We start from the raw sequence: 25281 nt of genomic DNA on the forward strand, positions 1-25281 counted from the left end.
AGACTGAGCCACCCAGGCACCCCAAAGTAGAAAAAAATCTGCATCATGTCAGTGTCACGAATGTCTGAGCCTTTAAAGAACTCCTTTTAAAAATGGCACAATAAACCTTGTAGCTTTTAAAATATTTAAGAAATTTCAATCACTGAATATAAAGTGTGTAACTCTGAAATTGAGCTCTTGAGGAAGGACAAACAACAAATAAAATAAGAGCTCAAACAGTTTATTTCACTTTGAAATTCCACAGTAGTATTTGGGAATATCTCAATTTTTGGTAAGAATTTTTTGGTGGAGGGGCGCCTGGGTGGCTCAGTCATTAAGCGTCTGCCTTCGGCTCAGGGCGTGATCCCGGCGTTCTGGGATTGAGCCCCGCATCAGGCTCCTCCGCTGGGAGCCTGCTTCTTCTTCTCCCACTCCCCATGGTTGTGTTCCCTCTCTCGCTGGCTGTTTCTATCTCTGTCAAATAAATAAATAAAATCTTTAAAAAAAAAATGTTTTTTTTTTGTGGAACTGTGATCTTTAGTTAAATTTATATTCTATCTTGGAATGGAATGAAATTGAAAAGGCCTGCCTGCAGTTTTGTGGCTGGGATGTAAATCTGATGAAGCATTCAAAAGATCATAAATACAGACAATTTATAAAAAAAATGTGTCAAAAATATTCTGAATGGAGGCAAAAAGACAATACCCTATGAAAATACTTGGGCCAAAGTGTATGTTCCACAAAGATGAAATTTAGAATTGAGAGTATTTTCTCAATTAAGAATACTATAGTATACAGAAAAGAATCAAATATGTTAAAAATTTCAAACTTACTGAATACAAATGTATTAGGATGGTAGACAATGGGGGTGCCTAGGTGGCTTGTTGGTTGAGCGCCTGCCTTTGGCTTGGGTCATGGTCCCAGAGTCCCGGGATCGAGTCCTGCATCAGGCTCCCTGCTCGGGGGAGAGCCTGACTTTCCCTCTGCCCCTTGCCTCACTTGTGCTCTCTCTCTCAAATAAATAAATAAAATCTTAAAAAAAAAAAAAGAAAGATGGTAGGCCATGTTACAGAAGAAAAACAACCACAGTGAAGGTACATGGTCTGGGAAAACAGCAGTGCCACAGTGCGGGGCGAGGATCCAGAGAAGGCCCCCCTGCCGTGAGCCCTGCTTGCTGGCTTCTGACCCTTGCAGAGAGCCCTCTCCTTGACTCTGCGCAGGACTGGTGACTTGCTCCTGTCCAACAGATTGCAGTGGGTGTGACCCGTGCAGTCTTCAGAGCTAGGTCACAGGAAACCTTACAGCTTTCTTTCTTTTTTTTTTTTTTTTTAAAGATTTTATTTATTTATGTGACAGAGAGACAGCCAGCAAGAGAGGGAACACAGCAGGGGGAGTGGGAGAGGAAGAAGCAGGCTCATAGCGAAGGAGCCCGACGTGGGACTCGATCCCGGTATGCCGGGATCACGCCCTGAGCCGAAGGCAGACGCTTTAAGGACTGCGCCACCCAGGGGCCCCTCCTTACAGCTTTCTTCTAGGCTTCTGGAGGTGCTTTCTGGGGAAGCCAGCTAACAGAACAATCCATATCCCCTGCGACCACTATGTTCCGAGGAAGGCCAAGCCAGCCGGGGGTGGGGTGGGGAAAGCCACATGGGAGGCACAGAGTGCAAATGCCATATTCAACACGACCCAGCTACCATTGGAATACACCTGCATAAGGAGACCCCCAGCAGAACCATCCAGCTGAGTCTGGTCAACCCAGAGGACCACGAGAGAAAATCAAATTATTCGTGCCACTAAGTTTTGGTGTGGTTGGTTGTGCATAACCAGAACACAGAATATCAGAGACAAATATAGCTGATAAACTGATTAAAGGTATCTGAATGTATGCCAAAAATAATTCTCCTTCCTTCCCCCTCCTTCCTTTCCCCCCCTTTTTCCTTCCTTCCTCCCTTCCTTCCTTCCTTCCTTCCTTCCTTCCTTCCTCTTTCTCTCTTTTCTTTCTGTAGGCTCTATGCCCAACGTGGGGCTTGAACTCACAACCCCGAGATCAAGAGTTGCATGCTCTACCGACTGAGCCAGCCCGGCACCCCTGATTCTGCTACTTTTAATGTTCACATAATCAATATAATTTTTAAAATTTGCTTTAATATGCATAGGTACACGTTTTAAAGGAAATATTTTTTTAAAAAGATTTTATTTATTTATTTGACAGAGAGAGACAGCCAGCGAGAGAGGGAACACAAGCAGGGGGAGTGGGAGAGGAAGGAGCAGGCTCCCAGCGGAGGAGCCTGATGTGGGGCTTGATCCCAGAATGCCGGGGTCACGCCCTGAGCCGAAGGCAGACGCCTAACGACTGAGCCACCCAGGCGCCCCTAAAGGAAATATTTTTGAAATAGTTTTTGAATAAACCATTTTATAGGTTCTCCAATGTAAGAAAACCAGTGGTCAATAAACATTTTTAATTAATTAATTAATTATTTTTAAAAAATTTTTATTTACTTCAGACTGAGAGAAAGAGAGAGTGAGCCCATAAGCAGGGGGAGAAGCAGATTCCTTGCTGAGTGGGGAGTCTGATGTGGGGCTCAATCCCAGGATCCAGGGATCATGACCTGAGCCGAAGGCAGATGCTTAACTGACTGAGCCACCCAGGCGCCTCTATTTATTTGCTTTTTAAAAAATATTTTATTTATTTATTTGAGAGAGAGAGACAGCGTGCTCGCACAAGCAGGCAGAGGGAGAGGGAGAAGCAGGCTCCTCGCCAAGCAGAGAGCTCGACGTGGGGCTCGATCCCAGGACCTTCGGATCGTGACCTGAACCAAAGGCAGATACTTAACTGACTGAGCCACCCAGACGCCCCGGTCGATAAACATTTCAGAAAACCACAAAATTTTAATTATTTTAAGCATCCATTTTCCCTCCTCCACATTTCCCTTACCACCACATTCCCCCAAATGTCCTGGTCTGGAAGATGCGCAACGGTCACCCCATCTTCAGGCCACCGTGAGGATGCTGCTCACAATGAAAGATGCCTGCCTTCGAGCTCTTCAAGCAGGACGACCTGGTCCGACCTGAGATTTTGCAGGCTCACTCTGGCTGCCGTGTTGGGGGAAGGAGGGAGGCGGGCAGAGCAGGCAGCAGAGGCTATGCTGTAATCCGCAAGGTGCTGATGCAGGACCGGCAGAAACCGCTGTTTTAGGTATGTGGGTTTCATAACTGGCTGCCACATTCAGCTTGTTAGTCCTCAGAGTTTTCGGCTGCTTCTCTAAGGACAGGCAATCATATCCTACACCGAAAATTATAGCCCTTTCAATATTTACATCTTTTTTTATTATTTGTCTAATTGCGTTGGCATAAAACTTCCAGAATGATGTTAAATGTGGTTTTATTTCCTTTCCCAAAGAAAACTTTTAAAATGATAGGTATTTGTATTAACTCCCCCCTGACGATCAACGGACTCACCAGTGGGGAGAACAGCCTTTAGAAGTTAAAAAATATTGCTCACGTCACCACTTTTCAACCATTTTGTTGTATCTTTAAACAAGGCCAAAATAAGCAAGTACTCCGGCGAGCCAGTGACTTCTGAGACTCGAGAGCCTTTGGTGCTGACCCAGGTCGATGGAAAAGGACTAAGCCTGAAAGGTCACGGGGGCCGCCGCACGGAACGGTAGGCCCAGTGCCAGCTGGTGAAACGGACTGTCCCAGAGATGAGTGATCACGTCACTGTGAGTTCACAAGGACATGGCTTTTAATATTTTAGGGAGTGGTTTGGATGCCTGCCTTCTGCTGTTCTTCCATTTCAAGGAAATAACCTTTTGAAAATGGACTGGTCACAGCTCCAGAACCGGACAGCTTTCTTCTCTACGTGCTAACCAGGCGTTTGGCTGCAACTTAACAACTCACTTTCAAAAACTTTCAAGGCAATATACTTTTATATGAGAAGTCCCAACGCTGGGGAATTAAAGTCAGATCTGAATTCTCACAGAAGATCAAAAAGATAAAGAAAAAGATAAAAAGATAAAATAAATCTAATGTGGGATAAATTAATGAGCCAGAGCTTTCCCAACAACTTTTAATTGAATGTACGCAGGCTTGTGTTCTTTTATTATTAAACTGTCATTAAAACACATTTTTTCAAATAAAAAGTTTACAATGGAAAATACTTGCACATTTCACCTTATTTTTTAGTAGAGCAGGTCACCAAACTTTTTCTGTCAAGGGTCAGATAGTATTCTAGGCTCTGTGGGCCACTCCGGTTGAAACTACTGAAGTCTGTGTTGTTACTGGAAGCACCAAAGAGCCACAGGTAATAGGTAAATGAATGAGCACTGCTGTGTTCCAACAAAACTTTATTTGAGAACGTTGAAATTTGAGTTTCGTATCATTTTTATGTGCCACAAATTATTCTTTGATTTCTTTTTTTTTTTTTTTTGAAGATTTTATTTATTTATTCGACAGAGAGAGAGCCAGCGAGAGAGGGAACACAAGCAGGGGGAGTGGGAGAGGAAGAAGTAAGCTCACAGTGGAAGAGCCTGATGTGGGGCTCGATGCCGGGATCACGCCCTGAGCCGAAGGCAGACGCTTAACTGCTGTGCCACCCAGGTGCCCCACAAATTATTCTTTGATTTCTTAAAAACCATTTAAGATGTAATAAAAACGATTCTTAGCCCATGGGCTGAAGGAAACTAGACAGCAGGCCACAGTTGGCTGACCCTCGTACTTAACTCTGCCACCAGCGTAGAAAAAGACGACGAGGACAGTTATGAATCCTCTACATACAACTGTGAGACTACTGAAAAATGGCCAGCAGGACACACAACAGCTACAGATTCCCAACTAAGACCTTTGTGACTTGCTTGGAAGCTGGAAGAGTCAATCTATCACCCCGGGCAGTTTCTGCCGCCCGGACTAGAAGTACCTGGACTCCACCGGGAACACATCCCACGGTTTCAAACTATCTTCAACCAACCAGGTAACAGTAATAACAATGTAACACAACTTGTCAAGCGAATATGATTTACTTAGTGTCTCCGGTTTTGAGCTCCTCAATAAAAATCACCAACTGGTAAGATTCAAAGGTTTAAGGAGCTAAACACTAGAGGAAGTAGCTGGAGGGATCCCCTTTTAAGCATCTATTCCAACCTCTAAACGACAACCCCACTGGATCACCATCTTCCTGGACCCCCCAATGAACCATTCATAAGTCAACCCTTTTTTCTTTAACCATTACATAAAAATAAGCACCGTCGAACAGATAGCGTTTGACTCTCACCTGCAGACCACTGCAGCAGGAAACTAGGAACTAGGAACTGCAGTGGTTCCAATCCAGCTGCCATCTGAATTTCCTCGGGAGCCTGTTCAAATACACATTCCCAGGTAGCAGCCTGACAGACTCCTCTTCAGCTGCCCTGAGAATCTGCACTTTTAAAAAAAAATTTATTTATATATTTGAAAGACAGCGTGTGTGCGGCGAGCACGAGTGGGGGAAGGGGCAGAGGGAGAGGCACACTCCCGGCTGAGCAGAGAGTCCAACGTGAAGCCCCACGACCCCGAGATCATGACCTGGGCCTGAAGGCAGACACTTAACTGACTGAGCCACCCAGGCGCTCCAAGAATCTGCACTTTTAATAAACAAAAGTTGTCGTGGAATTAACCTACTGGTTTTGGCAACCATGAACTCCTTTTTTTTTTAACTGAAAATTTTATCGAGATAATTGTAGATTCATATGCAGTTGTAAGAAATAAGAAGAGATCCAATGCATCACATTTCTTCCAATGGCTACATCTTGCAAAAACTATAGTACAATATCATAACCAGGATACTGACATCAATGCAATCCAATCTTCTTGCTCAGATTTCCTCAGTTTTTTTTTTTTTTTTTAAGATTTTATTTATTTATTCGACAGAGAGACAGCCAGCGAGAGAGGGAACACAGCAGGGGGAGTGGGAGAGGAAGAAGCAGGCTCCTAGCGGAGGAGCCTGATGTGGGACTCGATCCCGGAACGCCGGGATCACGCCCTGAGCCAAAGGCAGACGCTTTAACGACTGCGCTACCCAGGCGCCCCAGATTTCCTCAGTTTTATTTATTTTTTCATTTGTGGCACGTAATCTGATCGCCTGCTTGGGTTCATGCATCCAGCACCACAGTCAACACACAGAACATCTGCACCACCACACGGATCCGTGTGCTGCCGCTTACAGCCACACCCGCCTCCTCCACTCTCCCTCCTCCTGTCCACCCAAACCCTGGTGACCCCAGGTCTGCTCTCCACCTCGACAGTCTTTTAAAGATTTTGTTTGTTTGAGAGAGAAAGAGAGAGAGAGGAGGGGCAGAGGGAGAGAGAAAATCTCAAGCAGACTCTGCACTGAGCACGGAGAGCCTGACATGCAACTTGATCTCACATCCCTGAGATCACGACCTGAGCCAAAATCAAGTCAGACAGTTAACCGACTGAGACACCCAGGAGCCTCCCCCTGCCCCACAACCCCGCCCCAGTCTTTTAACTGAAGAAGCTGCACTTGACGGAGTTGTGGCCACTTTCTTTTGTCCTCTATCTCAATGATTATGGACAAGTAAAAGTCTTCCAGTGCAATTATAAATAAATTTAGGTTTTTGGTTAAACCAATAGGACTGTTATCTTTTTTTTTTTTTTAAAGATTTTATTTATTTATGTGACAGAGAGACGGCCAGCGAGAGAGGGAACATAGCAGGGGAGAGGGAGAGGAAGAAGCAGGCTCCCAGCCGAGGAGCCCGATGTGGGACTCGATCCCAGAACGCCAGGATCACGCCCTGAGCCGAAGGCAGACACGTAACGACTGCGCCACCCAGGCGCCCCAGGACTGTTATCTTGAAATCCTCTTCCCTCCCAAAGTGACACTCAAGGCATAACAACAGCAACACGATAAGAGGTGCTAACCAAGCCTTAGAATCTGGAAAGGAATGGAGGTGGTCACTGAGCAGAGAAAGAAACCAGGCTTCTGCTGGCTCAGGAACCGGAGGGACCAGGCACCTCAGGAGTCGCCAGCTCACTAAGGAGACAAGTCACAGAGGCTTGCTCTTTGAAGAAATCAAAGGAAGGCGTGCCAGGTCCAGCTGGGGGTGGGGGGCAGGTACTAGAAACAAAGGTGAGTGAGACACACAATGGTCATCTCCTGACTTCCCACCTCCTCGACAATAAGACGGCCGGCAGCCAGGTGAGAGACTGGGGGTTTCCTCTCCAGAGAAATATCGCCTGCTAAGTAGAAAAGGCCTTTCAACACTAGCCCTTGTGTGTGTGTGTGGGGGTGGAGTCTCCATCCAAACACCCAGAGTTAGGGCCATCAGTGACAAGCCCTGCCAAGCCCAGGGCACGTGCCCTGAGCCTCCCTGCCTCAAGAGCGGCCAGCCAGAGATTCCCAGACACTTGAGGAAAAGCTCCAACACAGAAGTCTAAAACCAAGTAAAGATCAAAAAGAAGCAGAGGATACAAATGCCAAAGAAAACAGCAAGAAATGTCTAAGTAATATCCTCAGAAAAAGAAAAGATATTGCATTACTCATTAAAAATAGCATTTATGAACAAATGCTTACTAAGTGTTGGGGACTCTCCTAAGTCTTCGACATGTATTATAACATTTAATCTTTTCATTAACAATGAGGCAGGTCCTGTTACTGTCTCCATTTCACAGATGACACCAAGAACAGAGGCCACGTGGCTTGCTCAAGGCCACACAGCTGGGAGGCGTCGGAGACAGGACTTGAATACAGGGCATCTACGTACACAGCGCAAGAACCAAAGCCCTACCTCGTACTTCCCCATGAATTCGAAAAACATCAACAGATTTGAGAAGAAGAAAGTTCTTGGATATTAAAAAATCCGGCAGGATTTTTCGCACTGGTAGGAAAGCTGGAAAATAACCTAGAAAAAGAAACTCTCAAACAAGTAGAACTAAACCAAAAATATGCAAAATGGAGAGGAAAAAATTAGCAAGTGAGACGGTGAGTCCAGAGGGTCCAATATGTGAAACGGAAGGAATGTGGACAGGAGAGGAGAGCTAGGAAGAGAGAATGTGAGAAAATGCCCCAGGGCTGCGGCACCCGGCCTGCCGGGGCGGGGTGGGGGGCGGGTGGGGGGTCACTGCGCGCACCTGACTCCACTGAGCAGCTCACCCGGGCCTCCCACACTCAGCTGCTCAGCCCAGACAGGAAGACCCTGCAGGTTTCCAAAGGGGGAAAAGTACATCACACACGAGAATCAGGAACTGGAATGGGTCTTCTCAATACCAGTCCCAGAAGCTAGAAGACACAGGAATGGGGTCTTCCAAGTTCAGAGGAAAAATGACTTCCAAACTGGAACTTCATATCCCGTAGAATTAGTAGGTTGGATTATATAAAACTGTTGTTTTTTAGGTCTAAAACAGATAAAAAAGCAGCCATTTCTAACATTAAATATAAAGCTCTAACTAAACACTAAGTTAGACACACTTCCTAGCATGTGCATATCTATCTATACACATACTGTAAAAAGTACGCAGATACATGCTTTTCACTTAGTTAAGTCTAAAGATACAATCAAGACAGGCTGAGCTACGCGAAGTCCGCATTTCACCTCTGGAAAGCAATGTGGCAACATCTCTTACAGCTGAATATTTGCATATCCCACGACCCATCAATTTTAGATCAAGGTGCTTGTGGACACTCTCACACACACGTGCGCACCAGGAGACAAGCACAAGGACGTTCACAGCAGCAACGTCCATAACCACGGAAACCCGGAAACTACACACCCACTCGCAGGAGAATGGATAAATCGTGGTGTACAGCAACGGAAGTGACTGTGTCACGACTTTGTGAAACACACAGACGTCCGAACAGTAGGAGGCGTGGGCAGAAAACAAGTCCCAGAGGACCACCTATAGCATGTACCATTTTTATAAAGCTCAAAAACAATACAAACCAAACAGTGGATTACTTAAGCATACATCCAGTTTGTGACAAAATTTAAAAGCCAATAGAAGGATGACTCCCTTTGGACGGCGTTTCCCTCTGGCAGGGAGATGGGGCAGGAGGAGGCCACGAAGGCAGATGCAAGGTGTGGGCACCATTCTTGTCCCGGGGTCAGGCTGTAGCTCCCCCGTGTCTGTGATTACTGTTGTGGCTCAGACGTTACTAATTCTTTGAATATATGTATACATGTAAGTACTTATGTTATTATTTTTTCTTTTAAGAGACAATAAAATGGGGGGAAAAAGGGACAAAGAGATTTGCCTTCCAGGGATCTTCTTTAACGAAGCTATTGGAAGATGGGTTTTCTCCACAGAAAGGGATAAAGGGAGCCCACGAGGGCAGGGCGGTGCCGCTGCAGGCGTCTCAGGGCCTGACAGTGCCTCCTGTGGCTGCTCCTTGGGAACCAGGTGTCGCCTGAGTGAACAGAAAGGCATTCCTGGGAAGATGGGGAGGAAAGTTCTGGGGCCCCAGCTGTACAGCAGTCCAGAAAGTGGGGGCTAGACTGGAGTGGGGGCGGGGAGGACGACGGGGGCTCCAGGGGATGCCACCAGGATGGGTGAGAGTGACAGAATACCTAACAAGCCCGATGGCACTGAGGGGGAACGTTCAGTCCTGACAGTCCAGAAATGAATCAGTGTCAGATTTGTAGAAAGCTCATCAAAGAAACCAAAGGACAGTTACTAACACAGTGGAGGAAAAAGCGGTTTTAAGAAAGATCAGGTCGGGGCACCTGGACGCTCAGTTGGTTAAGCGACTGACTCTTGATTTCGGCTCAGGTCATGATCTCAGGGTCGCAAGATAAAGCCTCTTGTTGGGGGCTCCCTGCTTAGTGGGGATTCTCTCTCTCCCTCTGCCCCCCCTTTCTAAAATCAACCAATCAATCAATTAATCAGGGTAGGGTAGGGGAGGGGAAGAGAAGGGAAGGGAAGGGGGAAGGGGAAGGGAGGAAGGAAGATAGATTGGTCAGGTGGTCATGGTCCGCCATCTGGCTCAGCCGAGCATTTATTCAGTGAACATTCACTTAACCTGAAAGGGGATTATAACCACACTGGGTGGCCTGACAAACATGTGCGTGCTGGGGAACGGCACCCTTATCTTTACCGGTGGGGGGTCAATACGTAGCTGCTAAAACTGAAAAAACCAGAGAACAGTGTAAACACGCAGCTCAGGAATACAGAGAAGTGTCCGAAGCAAGAGCTCAGAGACCAGAGTGCCGCCTCCAGGTTGGGGGGCAGGAGCCAGGCCTGGAAAGACGGGTGGGGAGGGGAGACGGCTTGTTTTTGTAGTAAGTCTAGTAACCAACTTTCTAAACTACTTAAACATATTACTTGAACCACAAAAAACGGACAAAAATTTCCCCACACCTCAGCCTTCAAAACTAGAGTCTCCTTAAAAACGATTAAAATCTCGTTGCGCCTGGGGGGGCTCAGTGGGTTAAGTGTCTCCCTTTGACTCAGGTCATGATCTCGGGGTCCTGGGATGGAGCCCCGAGTCGGGTTCCCTGCTCAGTGGGGAATCTGCTTCTCCCTCTGCCTCTCCCCCACTCATGCTCGAGCACTCTCTCAAATAAATAAAAATCTTTAAAAATGATTAAAAATCTCAAAAAGGTCTTATATGCTTATTTATTTATTTATGTGACAGAGAGACAGCCAGCGAGAGAGGGAACACAAGCAGGGGAGTGGGAGAGGAAGAAGCAGGCTCCCAGTGGAGGAGCCTGATGTGGGACTCGATCTCGTATCGCCGGGATCACGCCCTGAGCCGAAGGCAGACGCTTAACGACTGCACTACCCAGGCGCCCCTTATATGCGTATTTAAATATCAGTAGACTTCTTGTGCCTGTAAGTGTCAAAAGTTTCCTCCTCAGGAAGAGCCAACATCACCAAATGACACCATTACTCACAGGCAGAGCCTGGAGTGGGAGAGCCACCCTCTGCCCAGAGGTCATCAAAGGAACTCCACCCAGCCCGGATGGGAGCACCACCTGCTGGCCTGGAATCCACTCCCACACTGACTCTCTGAACAGCCTGGAAAACTTATTTTTATCTTAATTATATAACACCCCCCCCATCTCCCCAACCCCCTGGAAGATGTAGGTCCTTGCTGCTCTGTGTTCAGGATGAGATGGTGGATAAAAGTGCTGTGTCCTTCAGTCCCCAGCAGCCCGCCTTGTTCACTGTTCCTTACACCAAGCCAAAATCGTCTTCGTGCTGTCAGTTCTGTTCTCTCCAACTGTCACAAATTAAGACCAGTTGCGGCTTCTCCACAGGGAGGGGAAGACGTGCCTCTCTGACCTGAGCTCCTACTTATTCCTTCCACCACTGTTCCAGACACACCGGCCTCTTTGCTATTCCTTGAACACACTGGACCCACTATGTCCCTTTGAACCGGCTGCTCCCACCATCCACAGGGCTCTTCCCTGATATCCGCAAGGATAACTCTTCTCTCATCTTTGTTCCAATGCACTTTCTCAATAAGGCCTGAGCATCCTACTTAAAATTGCAGTCCTTCCCCCTTACCTTGACCTATCTTCCTGCTATAGCATTATCACCTTCTAACATATTATGTAATTTACGTATTGTGTTTCTTGTGTATTATCTGTCTCTCTCAACCTTGATCCAAGAGGGCAGGGTTTTGTCTGTTACTCCCTGCCGCACGTCTCAACCTTGATCCTAGAGGGCAGGGTTTTGTCTGTTACTCCCTGCCGCACGCCCCCACCTGGAACAGGACCTGGCTCGCTCCTTACAGGCACCCAATTTAAACTGCCTTGTGAGTATGTGAATCATCGTTACCTTACCTACACCCGACCCACAAATATTCTAAACTGTCGCTGATATTAAGCCCAGTTAGTGAAAGACCACCATTTCCCCCCGTCTCCCCTTCTCTGAGCTAGCACGTTCCATATTTCCATTCTAGTTCACTGGGATCTTTTAGAATCATGGTTTTGTCCTGTGGCCTTGGGTCACCCGAGAATACGACAGACACATCTTCACTCACACCATTCATAGAAATTCTGAGCACGCCAAGTGACAGCCTTTCTCCCATGATGAGAAGCTTCTCACCAGGGTGGAGATGATGCATTCATCAACCCTCTTTGAGTAGAATCAGTTGTTCACTCAGCCAGGAACGTTCCGTTCTAAATTATTTTCATGCTTATATTTTACCTGGCCATAAGGATAATGTGAGAAAATTCTGTCATATGCATTCTCAATTACTAACTGAAAATTCCCCCCAAAGAGGCAATTGCATTAAGAGGCAATGTACAGTTTGCCTGTTTTATAGCTGGTGAGCCCAGGGTGGCTCTTGAGACTGTCTTCGCAGATTCATGGTGAGATCAAAGTTGGAACCTGTGTTGTCCGAGGTCACAGAGGATCAAAGGGCAAACCTAGCAGAGTTCCCAAGGATGCGCCCCCCCCCCCCGCCCCATGCCCCCCCTGCACAAACAGCAGTCTCTCATTTGGACACCTTGATTCTTTTTTTTTTTTTTTTTTTAAGATTTTATTTATTTATTCGACAGAGAGAGAGACAGCCAGCGAGAGAGGGAACACAAGCAGGGGGAGTGGGAGAGGAAGAAGCAGGCTCACAGAGGAAGAGCCCGACGCGGGGCTCGATCCCAGAACTCCGGGATCACGTCCCGAGCCGAAGGCAGACGCTCAACCGCTGTGCCACCCAGGCGCCCCCTGGACACCTTGATTCTGAGCGGTGACACTGACAGGACGGGGGGGAACAGCCTCCTCTGGGCCTCCTGCAGCCAGCACTTCTCTTCTGCAAAGACTCTGCCTCCTCGGACTCAGTCCCTTCCTCTAGGACAACTTCCCAATTTCTTCCCTTCCAGAAGCTGTTTCTGCATATGCTCAATGGACCGTCCTGCCATCGAGAGCAACAAACATATGGGTTCAAACAGCTTTTTTTTCTGTAGATTTTCCTGTCAGCAAAGCTGAGTCGGTTTATGACATCAGAGCCATTTCCACCGAACAGACTGAAGTCATAGCCACGGGCTCATTCGGATGCCGACAAACATGAGCCATGGCAGCCGAAACACAGCTTTTTAAAAACCCTTTAAAAATAATTGAGTAACGTAATCCTGCATCTTTATGAAAACATTTTGGCATTTAAAAATATTTTTACTGTTATATTTGTTCCTTGATACATTATTTAAATTCTTTTCCTGATAAAGCTGAATCCTATTTTTAAGCTACCGCAGGAACAAACCGATAAGTGGGCCTTTCTAGAACAGAAAGGAGGTCTGGCCAGGGAGTTTATGTGAACCTCTGTACGGCGAAAGGAGAATGGACATAACGCAGAGCCCCCTGAACTGTTAGGTAACAGGGTCAGAAAGCAGGCAGTCTACGCCCTCAGAGGCAGACAATGACGGCTCCCAAACCGTCTCTGACTTAACGCTCTGCTTCACGCAGGATGGGAACGAGTTCATTAGAAGGTGGTAATAAAGTCCGACAGTGCTGCCTGAGATCTGTCGTCCTCAGACTCCAGAGTGGCTGCCACTGCAGGGACAGCAGTCTTGTGCATTAACAAAGAAAGGAACCAAAAGAATCAGTACAAAGCGAACGTGGCACAGAACAACCCTATCGTGTGATCTTAGGTCTTTAAAAAGACAAGAAACACAGATGGATTAAGCCAATGAAACAGATCCTGCAGACGGAGGGAGGGTGGCCAGGGCCGTCCAGTGAGCGCCAGTGACCCGCGGCGCTCTGGATGCAGATGAGCCTCGCCGTCTGTGCCCCGCAGATGCCCTCCCAGACCTGCTCAATGCGAGGGCCCGGGAGATCCTAGGACGCCAGCAACCTGAGCCTGGGGTTCCAGCAGGGAACACAGAGGACTTTCCTCTCACACAGCGAAGACGGAAAACAGAGGCAATTAAACTACGGACTTCGGGGTCTTCTGACCCCAAGCAGTGGGTTTCGTGGCAAACCTTCCATTTCACACAAGGGGAAACTGAGCTAAGATGGGAGATGTGGCCTGACCCAGGGCCCAGAATGGGAGGGTGCAATCTGAATCCCAGTGCAGGGCTCCTGACTCCAAGTGGAAAGTCCTACCACGCTGTCTCCGGCACACGCGTGTGTGAGTGTGTCTGCACGCATTCCACTGGGGCTTGCACACTGGAGCCGCGACCACGCTCGTTATTTCCGAGCCCCACACTGCTTTCCCAAGCTCATTTCACACAAGCCAAGACTCACAGGGAGCTGGGCACACTGAAACACCACTGGGCCAAGGCCACAGGGGATGGTGATGGTGCTGTCAGAGGGCCATTTTGAAATCCCAACTGCCAGACCCCATCCAAACCCACCCACCATGGGCCCAGAGCTGCCTGACCAAACCAAGCGCTTCCCATGCAGTGCTGGAGGAAACACAAAGGTGGAATTGAGTTCTTAACCTCATGAGTACTGAACAAGTCCCACTACGCATTTATTCAGCAGGCTTGTTGGCCTCTAGTAAATTAACACCTAGTTTCTATTTTTTAAATAGTTTCCCAACTTGGTATGGTAGTTAGGAAGGTCAGACAGCTTCATTAAAAAAAAAAAAAAAAAAAAAAAAAAAAAAAAAAGATTTTATTTATTTATTTGAGAGAGAGAAAAAAAGAAAGAGAGCGAGAGAGTGAGTGAGGGGAGGGGGAGTGGGGGAGGGAAAGGGACAAGCAGACTCTGTGCCGAGTACAGAGCCCGATTCCATGACCCTGAGATCACAACCTGAGCCGAAACCAAGAGTCGGACACTCAAACGACTGCGCCCTCCCCGCCCCGGCACCCCCAGACCGCCTCATTGTACAGACAAGAAAACTAAACACAGGTCAAGCGCTTTGCTCTGGGCCCCACATCACTGTGTCAGAGTCAATATTTCCAATCTGTGAGTTTTCCCATCTGACCTCTTTCCCTGTTCTTGGTGCACACATCCTACTGGAAAATCCCCGCCTAGCAAACTCTTACTGGCAACAATGGAGAGAAATACCCGTCTGAGTTTCAGACGGCAGTACCAAAAATGATACCTAGCCTGCCAGTCCTTGGGACAGCTCGGTGCTGAGCCTGATGGTCATGGGCAATGTCCTTCCCCTGTGGTTTTCTTAAAAGAGGATATCGCCTCTGTCTCCATTCCAAACCCTTCCACTCATCATGAGAAGCAAAACCCTCAGACATGGAATAAAAGACCCAGCTCAAAACCTCTCCTTGAAATGCTGCATAGCCAACATCTGGTTATCACTCACTATTTCTGGTTAGAAAATGTCTTATTTATTTGGAAGCAGTTTTTGCAAGTAGCAGTATTAGGAATTTTACAATAACTTGCATGCTTGTGTGAAATGGTCACAGCTGTGCTCCCTCATTCCAAAGAAACATGGCCCGGAGACACATTTCCACAGAATCCCAATAAGCAATCACTGCGCATACCCAGATGGCCAATTTTATCTCAGGACACAGAGGCTTAGGCTACTGTGATGTTCTCTTTCCCCTTCATTGCTCTGAATGCAGCAAACTCCAGCCAGCACAGCGAAGATACCAAAGGAACAGCTCGCTCCTGCCAGGCTCCCACCCCATCTCCTCAACCCTCACTCCATCTGCCGATGCCGACCTTTCAAACCAGACCTCCCCACAGTGCACGGCCCTGACCACTGGGTCCGCGAACGTACCCCAAGAGCACGGTTCACGGCGCCTCAGAGATCTTTAGCGCTCCCAACTATGTCACCCGCCCTGAGTCGGTTTGGCTGGTGTTTCAATTCTCCACCTGCCCATGACCAAAAGCCGCTCTCCACCGCTGACGCCATCATCTGTTGCAGGGAGGCTGGGTAGAAAGGAGAGGTGTGGGCATTTATAAATATACTTTGAAACACAGGCTTCAAATAGATGGCACTGTTCTGAATATACGGTCCTCTAAATGCTGTAGGAGTCTTTAAAAAATCCACTTTCTGGAATATATTTGATCAGAAGTTCATATTATCACACTTCCCAGTTGTATGCTAGCATCTGTTCTTTTTCTTTAGGAGATTTTCAGGCTGCTTGCTAGGCCATCCTGGCCACACTGATGGAGTCTGAGTCCCTTATCAAGCACACTGAATAGGACTGGGCCACCTTCGATTAGCCATTCATACACCTGGTACCTCCAACTGACTGAGATATCCCGTTTGCCATAGGGTTGGGGCACTCACTCAGAACGACACACTTCCCTGACGAATCAAAGGACAAAGATACCATATGTGGGACTGAGAAGTGGCTCTCAGACTGAGGCACATCGCGAGGTCACAGGACTCAAACTCCCTGGGGACTTGACCAAATTAAAGGGGGTCATCTTATCACTGCCAGAAGAGCCCGGTGACTGGTGTTCATGGCACCGTTGTCCAGGGGGATAAAAGCCTGAGCCCGCGAGGAAGGCAGTTTGGAAATGTCCCACGCCCTGAGTGGTGCAGGGAACCTCGCTGCCTCAATGTGGTCAAGTGGCTGCCCTCTCCCTGACAGCACCCCGACTGTCACCGTCAAGGGCTTGGGCAGCTTGACTGCAGGGAAGGGTCTCTGGGACCGCGCCTGTGCGGCTGTCAGGGATGTCTCCTTGGTTCTGGGGAACCATGGGATTGGTTTTGTCTTCCCTGCACGTGGCTGAAAACACTTTTCTCCAGGTCCTGAGCAGCCGCTTTGCTGAAAGCCACCAGGAGCTGCTTTCTATAAAGATGCACTCAGATAAACAAAATTTTGTTCCACCGATTTTGTATGTTATTACCTTAAAAAAAACCCCACCGGCATCACCGATCTCGGGCCTGCCTCCTGGCACGACAGCCCTGTGCTGTCCTCGCGGCGGGCCTGGCTTACCTTGGGGTTGGTGCGCTGCTGCAGCCTCCTCTCCTCCCTCTCTCTCTGCAGCCGCTCAAACTCTTCCCTGATTTCAGCCGGCGTTCTCCTCCTCTCCACCACCTGCAGGCACAGTCAGGAGGAGGAGACAGTTAAGGACCCAGAAAGCGAGGAAAACATGCACAAAGAACTGACGTTGCTAATTGTGGCGTGTCTGTGTGGCCCAGGCTCACTTTCCTTTTCCCAGGACTTTAAGAACGGCAGTGACACCCCAACAGGGTTTTCTCCATGGACACAGGCCCTGGTGAGGCAAGGCTCACGGTCACACCCACTCCGCTCGGCCCTGGTCATCCCCAGGGCCATGCTTTTCCTCAGCTCTCCTAAGAGACGAAAGCATGTCTTCCTTGGTTTCAGTAACTGATCTCTGAGGCTGCAGGAAATCTTACAAAGAACACGTCACCTTATTTTTTTAATTCTTATTTTTTTTAGAGAGAGAGACCATGCACGAGCGTGGGGTGGGCACTGGCAGGGAGGGACGGGGGAGAGGGAGAGAGAGATCTTAAGGAGGCTCCACACCCAGCATGGAGCCCCACGTGGGGCTTGATCTCACCACCCTGAGATCATGACCTGAGCTGAAATCAAGAGTCGGATGCTCAACCGACTGAGCCACCCGGGCGCCCCAAGAACACATCACCTGAAGTCTCACGGTCTAAATTTCCTAACGAGTCCCAGAGCAGACAATAAACCTTAAAGATGAAAGCGAAGGGCAAAGACACCCACCACAGCCCTGCCATCTCTTGCCAGTGCGCTGGGGCCATTGCTAGAGATGCTTCTGCGTTTGGACCAAGTGGTCTTCGGCCATCAGGCCTGGACGTTTTTTGCAACTCTTCCCCCTACACTATGACAAGACCCTGAGAACGTATGATGTCAGGTGCCCTTTAGCCTCAACAGCTCTCAGGTAGCAGAGGGCACCCCCATGAACACTTGGGGTTGCACCATGTCAAATCGATGAGAAAATAAGGCATTCCACCTTGGCTTTTCTTAGCTCATCATGAAGTGGAGATTTCAAAGAGGCAACGAAAGGCCACCATGGGCCTCAGGCCCCACATCTGTGAAAGTCCTGAAACCGCACTATGTGATTCCTAGGGTCCAAGATGCCACGGCCTGTGAGACACACTGAGAATCGGGGTGGGACAAAGTCAGGAGCTGGGCGGGGGGAAGCCCAGAGAGCACATTCCCTGTAGCAGTGGGAGAAACACAGAGGAGCCTTGAGAGGCTGCTCACAGAACAGCTAAAAAGGGAGGTGATGTGAGAAGAAGCAATCCTGGAAATCACAAGTTTAAAAAATTGTTTAAAAAAATACACGCTTACAGCAAAAAATCAAAATAGTACAGAAGGACAGAAAGGAAACAGTGCAATTCGCCTGTAGCACCCTCTCTTCTCCACCGTCCTTCTCACAGGCTAACATCTAGCCTTTATGTATCTTCCTAGACACGCTCTGTGCACAAATATGTATGTGTGAGTATGTATATGCTAACATAAATGGGTCATACTCTAGGTTTTGTGCACCTTGATTTTACAATTCAGCAATATAGAAAAATTAATACAAAAACTGGCTTATCCAAAAAAACACTAAGAAATTTGTTCACTACTGCTTTCAGGAGGTAAAGAGAAAAAAATAAAGAAAACATTTTCTCCTCTAATAACCCGATATAATCAATAATTACTAAAAAGGGGGTGGTGGTTCTTTTAAAGAAAGTTTTAAAATAAAAACACAAAAACCATCCAAGAACAAATCCGAAGTCCTCAAAGGCACACCAGCGACTGCTTCGTGGCCTCACAGCATCATCCTCGGTTGTACTGAACGGATATGAAGGCTCACCCGCTATTTCTCCAAAGTTGAGGGCGTGAGCACCCTACGTCCCTACCCTGGATGAAGCTGGGGGAGGGGGCGGAAGCTCAATACTTCAGCTTCCATCACCTCCCCCCTTCAGCACAGAGAATAAAAGCAAAAGAGCTTCAGGAAAATATAAATTATCAACTACTCCATTTAACTGTGAAGATCAAGAAAGATCAGGAAAAAAGGATTTAAAATATTTTAGAAACTCTTTGTGACCCCTGAACCCCAACTTGGTGGGCCTATGACTGTGGAACCTGCCAGTGGTGACCTAAGTGATACATTACCAAGGTCAAGCAGGGTCTGGATGGAAACGCCTGCTCACGGGTCCAGGAGCAATCCGGCTGCTCTACCTGGACGAAAAGGTCTCACACCGAGTATTCTGTCCAGTGGGACACTGGTATTGATAATGCGGATTAAGCACAAGTTGGATGAGCCAAACTTTAACCAGCAACACAGACTCCATGAATATGACTCTTTCCTGATAGTTTTTAAATACACAGGTTTGTAAGATTCCAGGAATTAAAAGACTGGAAAGCGTCAGGCTCCGCAGAGGCCAGAGCTTGAATAAGATTTGTTTTCAGAAATTCTGGAGCTGTCTGACCTTTGCTAACTGAATTAATAGCTGCAAATTCCTTTCTCTCTGCCATACTCGGTGATAAGGTGAAGAGGCAAATATTCCAAAGGTGTGAAGGCATTCAATTTCTAGTCGATTTTACATAGGTTTGGCAAACAGCTGGTGCATAATCAGAGCTGACTGCAAAATCAAGATGGTTGGCACCTCCAGAGCAGTGAAGGGCTGGGTAGGGCAGGGCAGAGTCCCGCTTCCAAGGCCCTGGACATCTTTTGCCATTTCTGCTCCTTACATGCAGTGCACCACGGTGGAGAAGGGAAGGAGACCGAGCCAGCTACAAGTCACTTTCTTCCATCTCAGCCACCCTTAGACAGAAGCACCCAGAACACAGCATCCGGAACTGCATGCCAGCTGGTAAATACCAGACATTTTCCATAACAGCGTGGATCACACACAGCCCTTGAATCTACACACCTGTATCGTTCACCTTAACTGTCCATCCACCAATGAGGTCTGTCCCTGTGCTAGCCAGGAAGACTGCTCCGCCTTGTGGAAGAGGGGGCAGGGATCCCTAAAAGCAAGTCAGCGTGGTGGAAGGACAGAAGGCAGGCTCTCCCACACTGCCTCTAATCTCCGGGCGGCCTTGGGGGAGGGGGTCGCTTCACTTCTCTAAGCTTCGGATCCTTGCTACAGATAAGGGGTTAAACTACAGGATTCCTGAGGTATTGTCTGGTCTGAAAATTCTGATTCTAGCTACTTGACTTTGGTTTTGGAATAATTTTAGAAATTACTTAGAACTTTAGAAAAATTACAGACAGTAGAGGAAGTTCTTGTACACCCTCCCCCCAGCTTCCCCCGATGTTAACACCCCAGACAGCCACGGGACAGCGGCCAAATCTCAAACCTAACCCTAGAACACTCCAAGGAACTGAACCCGGACTTTCTGGATTTCAGCAGCTCTTCCACTAACATCCCTTTTATGTTCTGGGATCCAGTCTAGGCTCTGGGCTTGCATTCTGTCATCCCGTCTCCTAGTCTGTGAGAGCTTTTGTTTTCATGATCTTGACCATACTGCAGCTCTTCCTAATGCAGGTTACTTTCTTAGACACCGTAAGACTGACGTCAAGGAGACAGGGAAGAGTGAGATATGGATAATGTCAGGGCCTGCACACAAAAACTAGACCGTGGGAGGTCTGGGCCAAAGAATGTGATCGAACATCTGCCAGTGCTACTGAGTCACACGCTCTCCACTCCACCGGCTCACTATGACCAGCTTCAACACCACCGAGCATCCCTAGCTCAAAGGTGAAGCTCGCCATTCTGAAGCCAATTTCATTTTCCACATGGGTATTACATAAGCACCGCTAACCAACTTGGGTAACTAAAATGGCTGGTTTCACAAGTGGGGTCACTTGTACCTCTGCATCTTGTTCCTTTGGAATCCTGCCAGAGAATGACAACGCCTCTTGAAGATTAAAAGACAAAAAAGGCGGCGCCTGGGTGGCTCAGTTGTTAAGCTGCCTTCGGCTCAGGGCGTGATCCCGGGGTCCTGGGATCGAGCCCCACATCAGGCTCCTCCGCTATGAGCCTGCTTCTTCCTCTCCCACTCCCCCTGCCTGTGTTCCCTCTCTCGCTGGCTGTCTCTCTCTCTGTCAAATAAATAAATGAAATCTTAAAATAAATAAATAAATGAATGAATGAATGACAAAAAAGGGCGGGAACGTGGGTGGCTCAGTCGGTTAAGCATTTCTCTATTTTTAAAAAAAAGATTTATTTGTCAGAGAGAGAGAGAGAGCGAGCAAGCACGCGTGCGCATACAAGCAGGGAGAGTGGCAGGCAGAGGGAGAAGCAGGCTCCCCACTGAGCAAGGAGCCCGATGTAGGACTTGATCCCAGGACTCCAGGATCATGACCTGAGCTGAAGGCAAATGCTTAGCCGACTGAACCACCCAGGTGCCCCTAAGCATCTGACTCTTGATTTCGGCTCAGGTCATGATCTCAGGGTTGGGATCGAGCCCCCCGTCAGGCTCCGTGCTGAGTGTGGAGCCTGCTTGGGATTCTCTCCCTCTGCCCCAAACCCCTGCTTGCTCTCGCTCTCTCTCTCTAAAACAAAACAAAACAAACCTGAAAAATTACTAATGGCTGAAAGCAGGGCCAGTATCTTGTGAGCCTGAACAAGCTCACATCTCCTCCCCAGCGGCCACCACGGGAGGCGGGCTCTGACATCTTGGGACTAAAGGCGTCTCAGGCGCTATGGTTTTGACAGTGCCCTTCCTCCTTCAGCGACTGCCCGTATGTTCAGACTAATAGATATGTGGCAAATGGACACTGTCAGCAATTAGAAAAGTTTAACAGTCGAAGAACACTAGCAGCAGCATGAAGGGAATTCAGCTCCCTGGGAAAGAAGGTCTGACTGAAGCGGGGGCAAGAGGGTCTCCTTAAAGAAGTGACGATGCCAGCCCCACAGAACGCTCTCGAGTTCAGTGAGACCCTTCCTTTACAGCATGAACGATGGGCTCCATTTTCCCTTTGTATCTTAGGCACCAAGACGTTTCTTAGTAAATATCTCGGGAGGTATCTTCATGTGCTCTTTCTTGAAGGCACTTTTTTTTTTTAAAGATTTTATTTATTTATTTGACAGAGATAGACAGCCAGCGAGAGAGGGAACACAAGCAGGGGGAGTAGGAGAGGAAGAAGCAGGCTCCCAGTGGAGGAGCCTGACGTGGGGCTCAATCCCAGAATGCCGGGATCACGCCGTGAGCCGAAGGCAGACGCTTAACGACTGAGCCACCCAGGCGCCCCTCTTGAAGGCATTTTTATCTTCAGTGAAAGCTTGGTATCAAAGCAAAAAAAAAAAAAAAAAAAAAAAGCCAATTCCGATCGATGAGAACTTGACTTCCTTATAAAGTAGCTTACTAAAATATATGAATATAAAAGCTTACCCATTCACCATCTGTGACTGCCTACATACTTTTATAATCATTGCTGTGTGTGTGGTTTTGCTTTGTTTCTAATGGGCAGATAACTTGGTTTGGCGATAGGAACCCACGCAGTATTTTGCCAGGACGATGTTACCCCACCGCTCCACTAGTTGGGCTGATACTGCTGGGAATTAACAACCCAGACCCTGAAGGGGGCTCGAGCCTTTCAGTGGCCCTGACTGCACCCACGAAAAACTGTAACCGACCCAGGTCTTCAAAAAACAAGGGAGCTTGAACACGTGTACAAAGGGTGAGGAGAAAGTCAGTAAATACAACGGATTCTATTTTCCTTTTAGGATGGGAAAATGCTAAGCTATTAGACTTCATTGGAACTCATGTGATGTGAAGTGAAGACACATTTGATGGTGTTGCCATCAAACCAAAGGCCAGAAATCGAATGTCTGCTGGAGCCAGGCGGGACACCTGGATGAGGGCAGGCCAGCAGTAAGACTACAGGAGGTGGTGAGCACTGGGACAGGCGACAGCACAGACCGCCCACAGGGCAAAGGCTCCTCACAGGGAATTCAGATATGCTGCTACCAGATTTTCTGATTTTTCCAAGAGAAGACAGACAACTGGATGTTTATGCAAAACCTCCCATCTTTAAATGTTAGCATCTACAATTTATGGTGTGGGCACCCAAACCCTGGCCACACATAGAAGATGGCCCATTAGCCACCAATACTAAGGAGCAGTGGCAAGGGACCTAGAACCTGTGTAGCTTCTCTTGTCCTCCTTATCTGAAGGCCTGTAGAAGGCTTTGGTACTAGTTACTGGAGACAGGCTCACTGGCTTGAGATTAAATACCAAAAGAACTTCAAGGAACTTTATACGGCGATGAGAGAGAAATCAGCGACGGTCAATTTAACACTAACAGCCTCCCACAATATCTTGGGCATCAGAACCAAGTTTCTTTAATGAAATTAAATCATAACACCTACATGTTCTTTATAGCAACTTAAGAGTTTTGCCACTAATTCTCGTATTCGTTGTCCCACTCGATCCTCGTGCCTTCCTGCCGCAGACAATAGCGCGGACCTGCGCGAGGCTCTGACAGAGGTGGTGGCCGAGTGAAGGAGCACAGAACTGTGTGAATTTTAGTGACTGTTTTCATACAGCATGGCTGCCAGGGGTGTGACCAACACGAACGCATCCCAGACACAGTTACTGGTAAGCTGGGGCGGAGACAGGGGCACAGAACCGTGCTGGGTGGCAGGAAATGTGTGTGGAGGCAGAACTGCATCCTGCAGAAACGGTCTTCCATCCACCCCTCAACTGGCCTGCGCCCTCCCCTGGGTCAGGAATTACTGGCAGCGTCTACGCCCTTTGCTTTTTACCCGACAGGTCAGGACACCGAGGACAAGCTGGGTGACTGACTTGCCCAAGTACACAGAGGTACGCAGAAGCATAGCCGAGCCTAGAACTCAGTCTCTGAGACCAAAATGCCAGTGGGGAAGGGACTGTAGCGTCTCCCAGTATCGTCAAACACACAATCCCAGGGTGTGCGATTGGAGGGCTATTGTCCTGCAGACGTGTGAGGACTCTTCTGGGACACCAGACATGGGCTTTCTCTTACCTCCCATCCTTCCATTTCCAGTCCTCTCTTCCCATATATGTCATAGATGGCTCTGGTCTGGGGGTCGCTGAGCACTGCAAATTAAGAATGACACATGTTTAGAGAGCACGGAATTCTCCTTCCAGACCTGGCAACAGCATCATGTAAGTCTGCCTCCTCTTCTTCCCTGTCCAACCCCAATCTTGCTGAGAGATCCTCTTCATCCCCTGTGCATCTTTCCTCCTAACCGCCTCTCAGATCTGATCTAGGATGTGCTGAAAGGTGGACACGAATGAGAAATACTGGACTCCTTGTGTCTAAGCTACTCCTAACTGTGAGGTGCACCTCGTAGGAGGCCGCACCCAAGTACCGCTAAGGAAGAGCCGTTTTCCGCAGAGCCAAGTTTCTGCCACGGTCTGTAACGTATCTCGACTGGAAAGAGTTAATTCCAGTTCCTAAAGCTTATTCAGACAGGCTCTGACTGTAAAAAAAAGGTGATTTATTATTTGCTCTATTACAGAGTTTCACTAACTCCTAAGACAGGTTTTCTTCTTTTTCCCCATCTTTCCTCTTTTTTATAAATCATTGAAAGACACAAACGCCTGTCACTATGGCGGCCACACCACCAAAGTACATCAGAAAAGACTGCTCGGTGAGGGACAGAGCTACTGGAGGGACGTCCGCACTGAACGTAAGTGTCAGGAAAGCTAACGGCTGTTCCTCTTCTCCTCTGCCGGTTTCTGTTCGAGACCTTTGAATCTCTTCTCCCTTGAGACCTTCCATGTATTTTTAGGCCTAATTAAAAAAACGATGTAAATGATTCTCTCCATATTCAAATCTAATGGGGGAGAAAGAAATGCTGACCACTGGAAAACGTGGGAGGCAGACTTCTCGAGCTAATCTGTAGGATTTCATAGGGAATTATTTATTCACGGCTTTGCTTTGGTCTCCCCGTTAGGATGAACACGGGGCCGGGTTTGCTGCGGCAGCATTTCCACAGCCTCCGCGAGGGCTCTCGGTTAACTCTTCCCTGAGTCTCCGGAACCACACAAACGGGCTACGTGGGTAATTCAGGTAGCAGTAAACTTAATGCAGCCATTTAGACAGCAGAATATGACAGAAGGACCAGGCTTCTGGTCGGGACCGCCGTGGAAGTGGTCAGAATAGAGTTACGTTCTCCGGGGACCCACCGCTGAGCTCAGACGTGCGCCACGGCCCGAGTGTTACTCCTCGGTAAAATCTAATTTTATGGTAAAACCATAAAGTGAAATACAGCATATGCTCTTCAGTCTGCAATGAGAAGTCTTTACTATGTAAAGAAACACATTACTAATTTTTGGTCTGTCTAACTAAGGAGCAAATCACCAAATGGCTCTGGAATAAACAACTTGTTTTCCTTGGTGCGTCTCCTAAGAGCAAATTACTATTTTTTAATTTTTGTTTTTAAAACTGTGGCAAAATACACGTAACAGAGAATCGATTTTAGCCACTTTTAAGTGTATGATTCAGGGGCACTGAGGACACTCATGT

At 47.9% G+C, this 25281-nt stretch overlaps 1 protein-coding gene and 1 non-coding gene across 3 annotated transcripts in view; one reads left to right on the plus strand and one right to left on the minus strand.

Moving 5' to 3' along the window:
* The window catches only part of DNAJC11 (DnaJ heat shock protein family (Hsp40) member C11), a 73938-nt gene that overhangs the window by 21753 nt on the left and 26904 nt on the right, over positions 1-25281 (minus strand). For both annotated transcript variants that reach the window (XM_026519941.4, XM_057305177.1), the window contains exons 3-4: positions 23773-23846; positions 16767-16868 (exon numbers count right to left, since the gene is read on the minus strand). In XM_026519941.4, the coding sequence (XP_026375726.2) occupies positions 16767-16868; positions 23773-23846 (176 nt within the window). The remainder of the gene's footprint in view (positions 1-16766; positions 16869-23772; positions 23847-25281) is intronic.
* Positions 16159-16260, plus strand: LOC113270712 (small nucleolar RNA SNORD67). Its single transcript, XR_003321911.1, has one exon. It is a non-coding gene; the product is annotated as a small nucleolar RNA SNORD67 (small nucleolar RNA).

The sequence above is a fragment of the Ursus arctos genome, unplaced genomic scaffold, assembly GCF_023065955.2.
Source record: "Ursus arctos isolate Adak ecotype North America unplaced genomic scaffold, UrsArc2.0 scaffold_32, whole genome shotgun sequence".
Classification (NCBI taxonomy): domain Eukaryota; kingdom Metazoa; phylum Chordata; class Mammalia; order Carnivora; family Ursidae; genus Ursus; species Ursus arctos.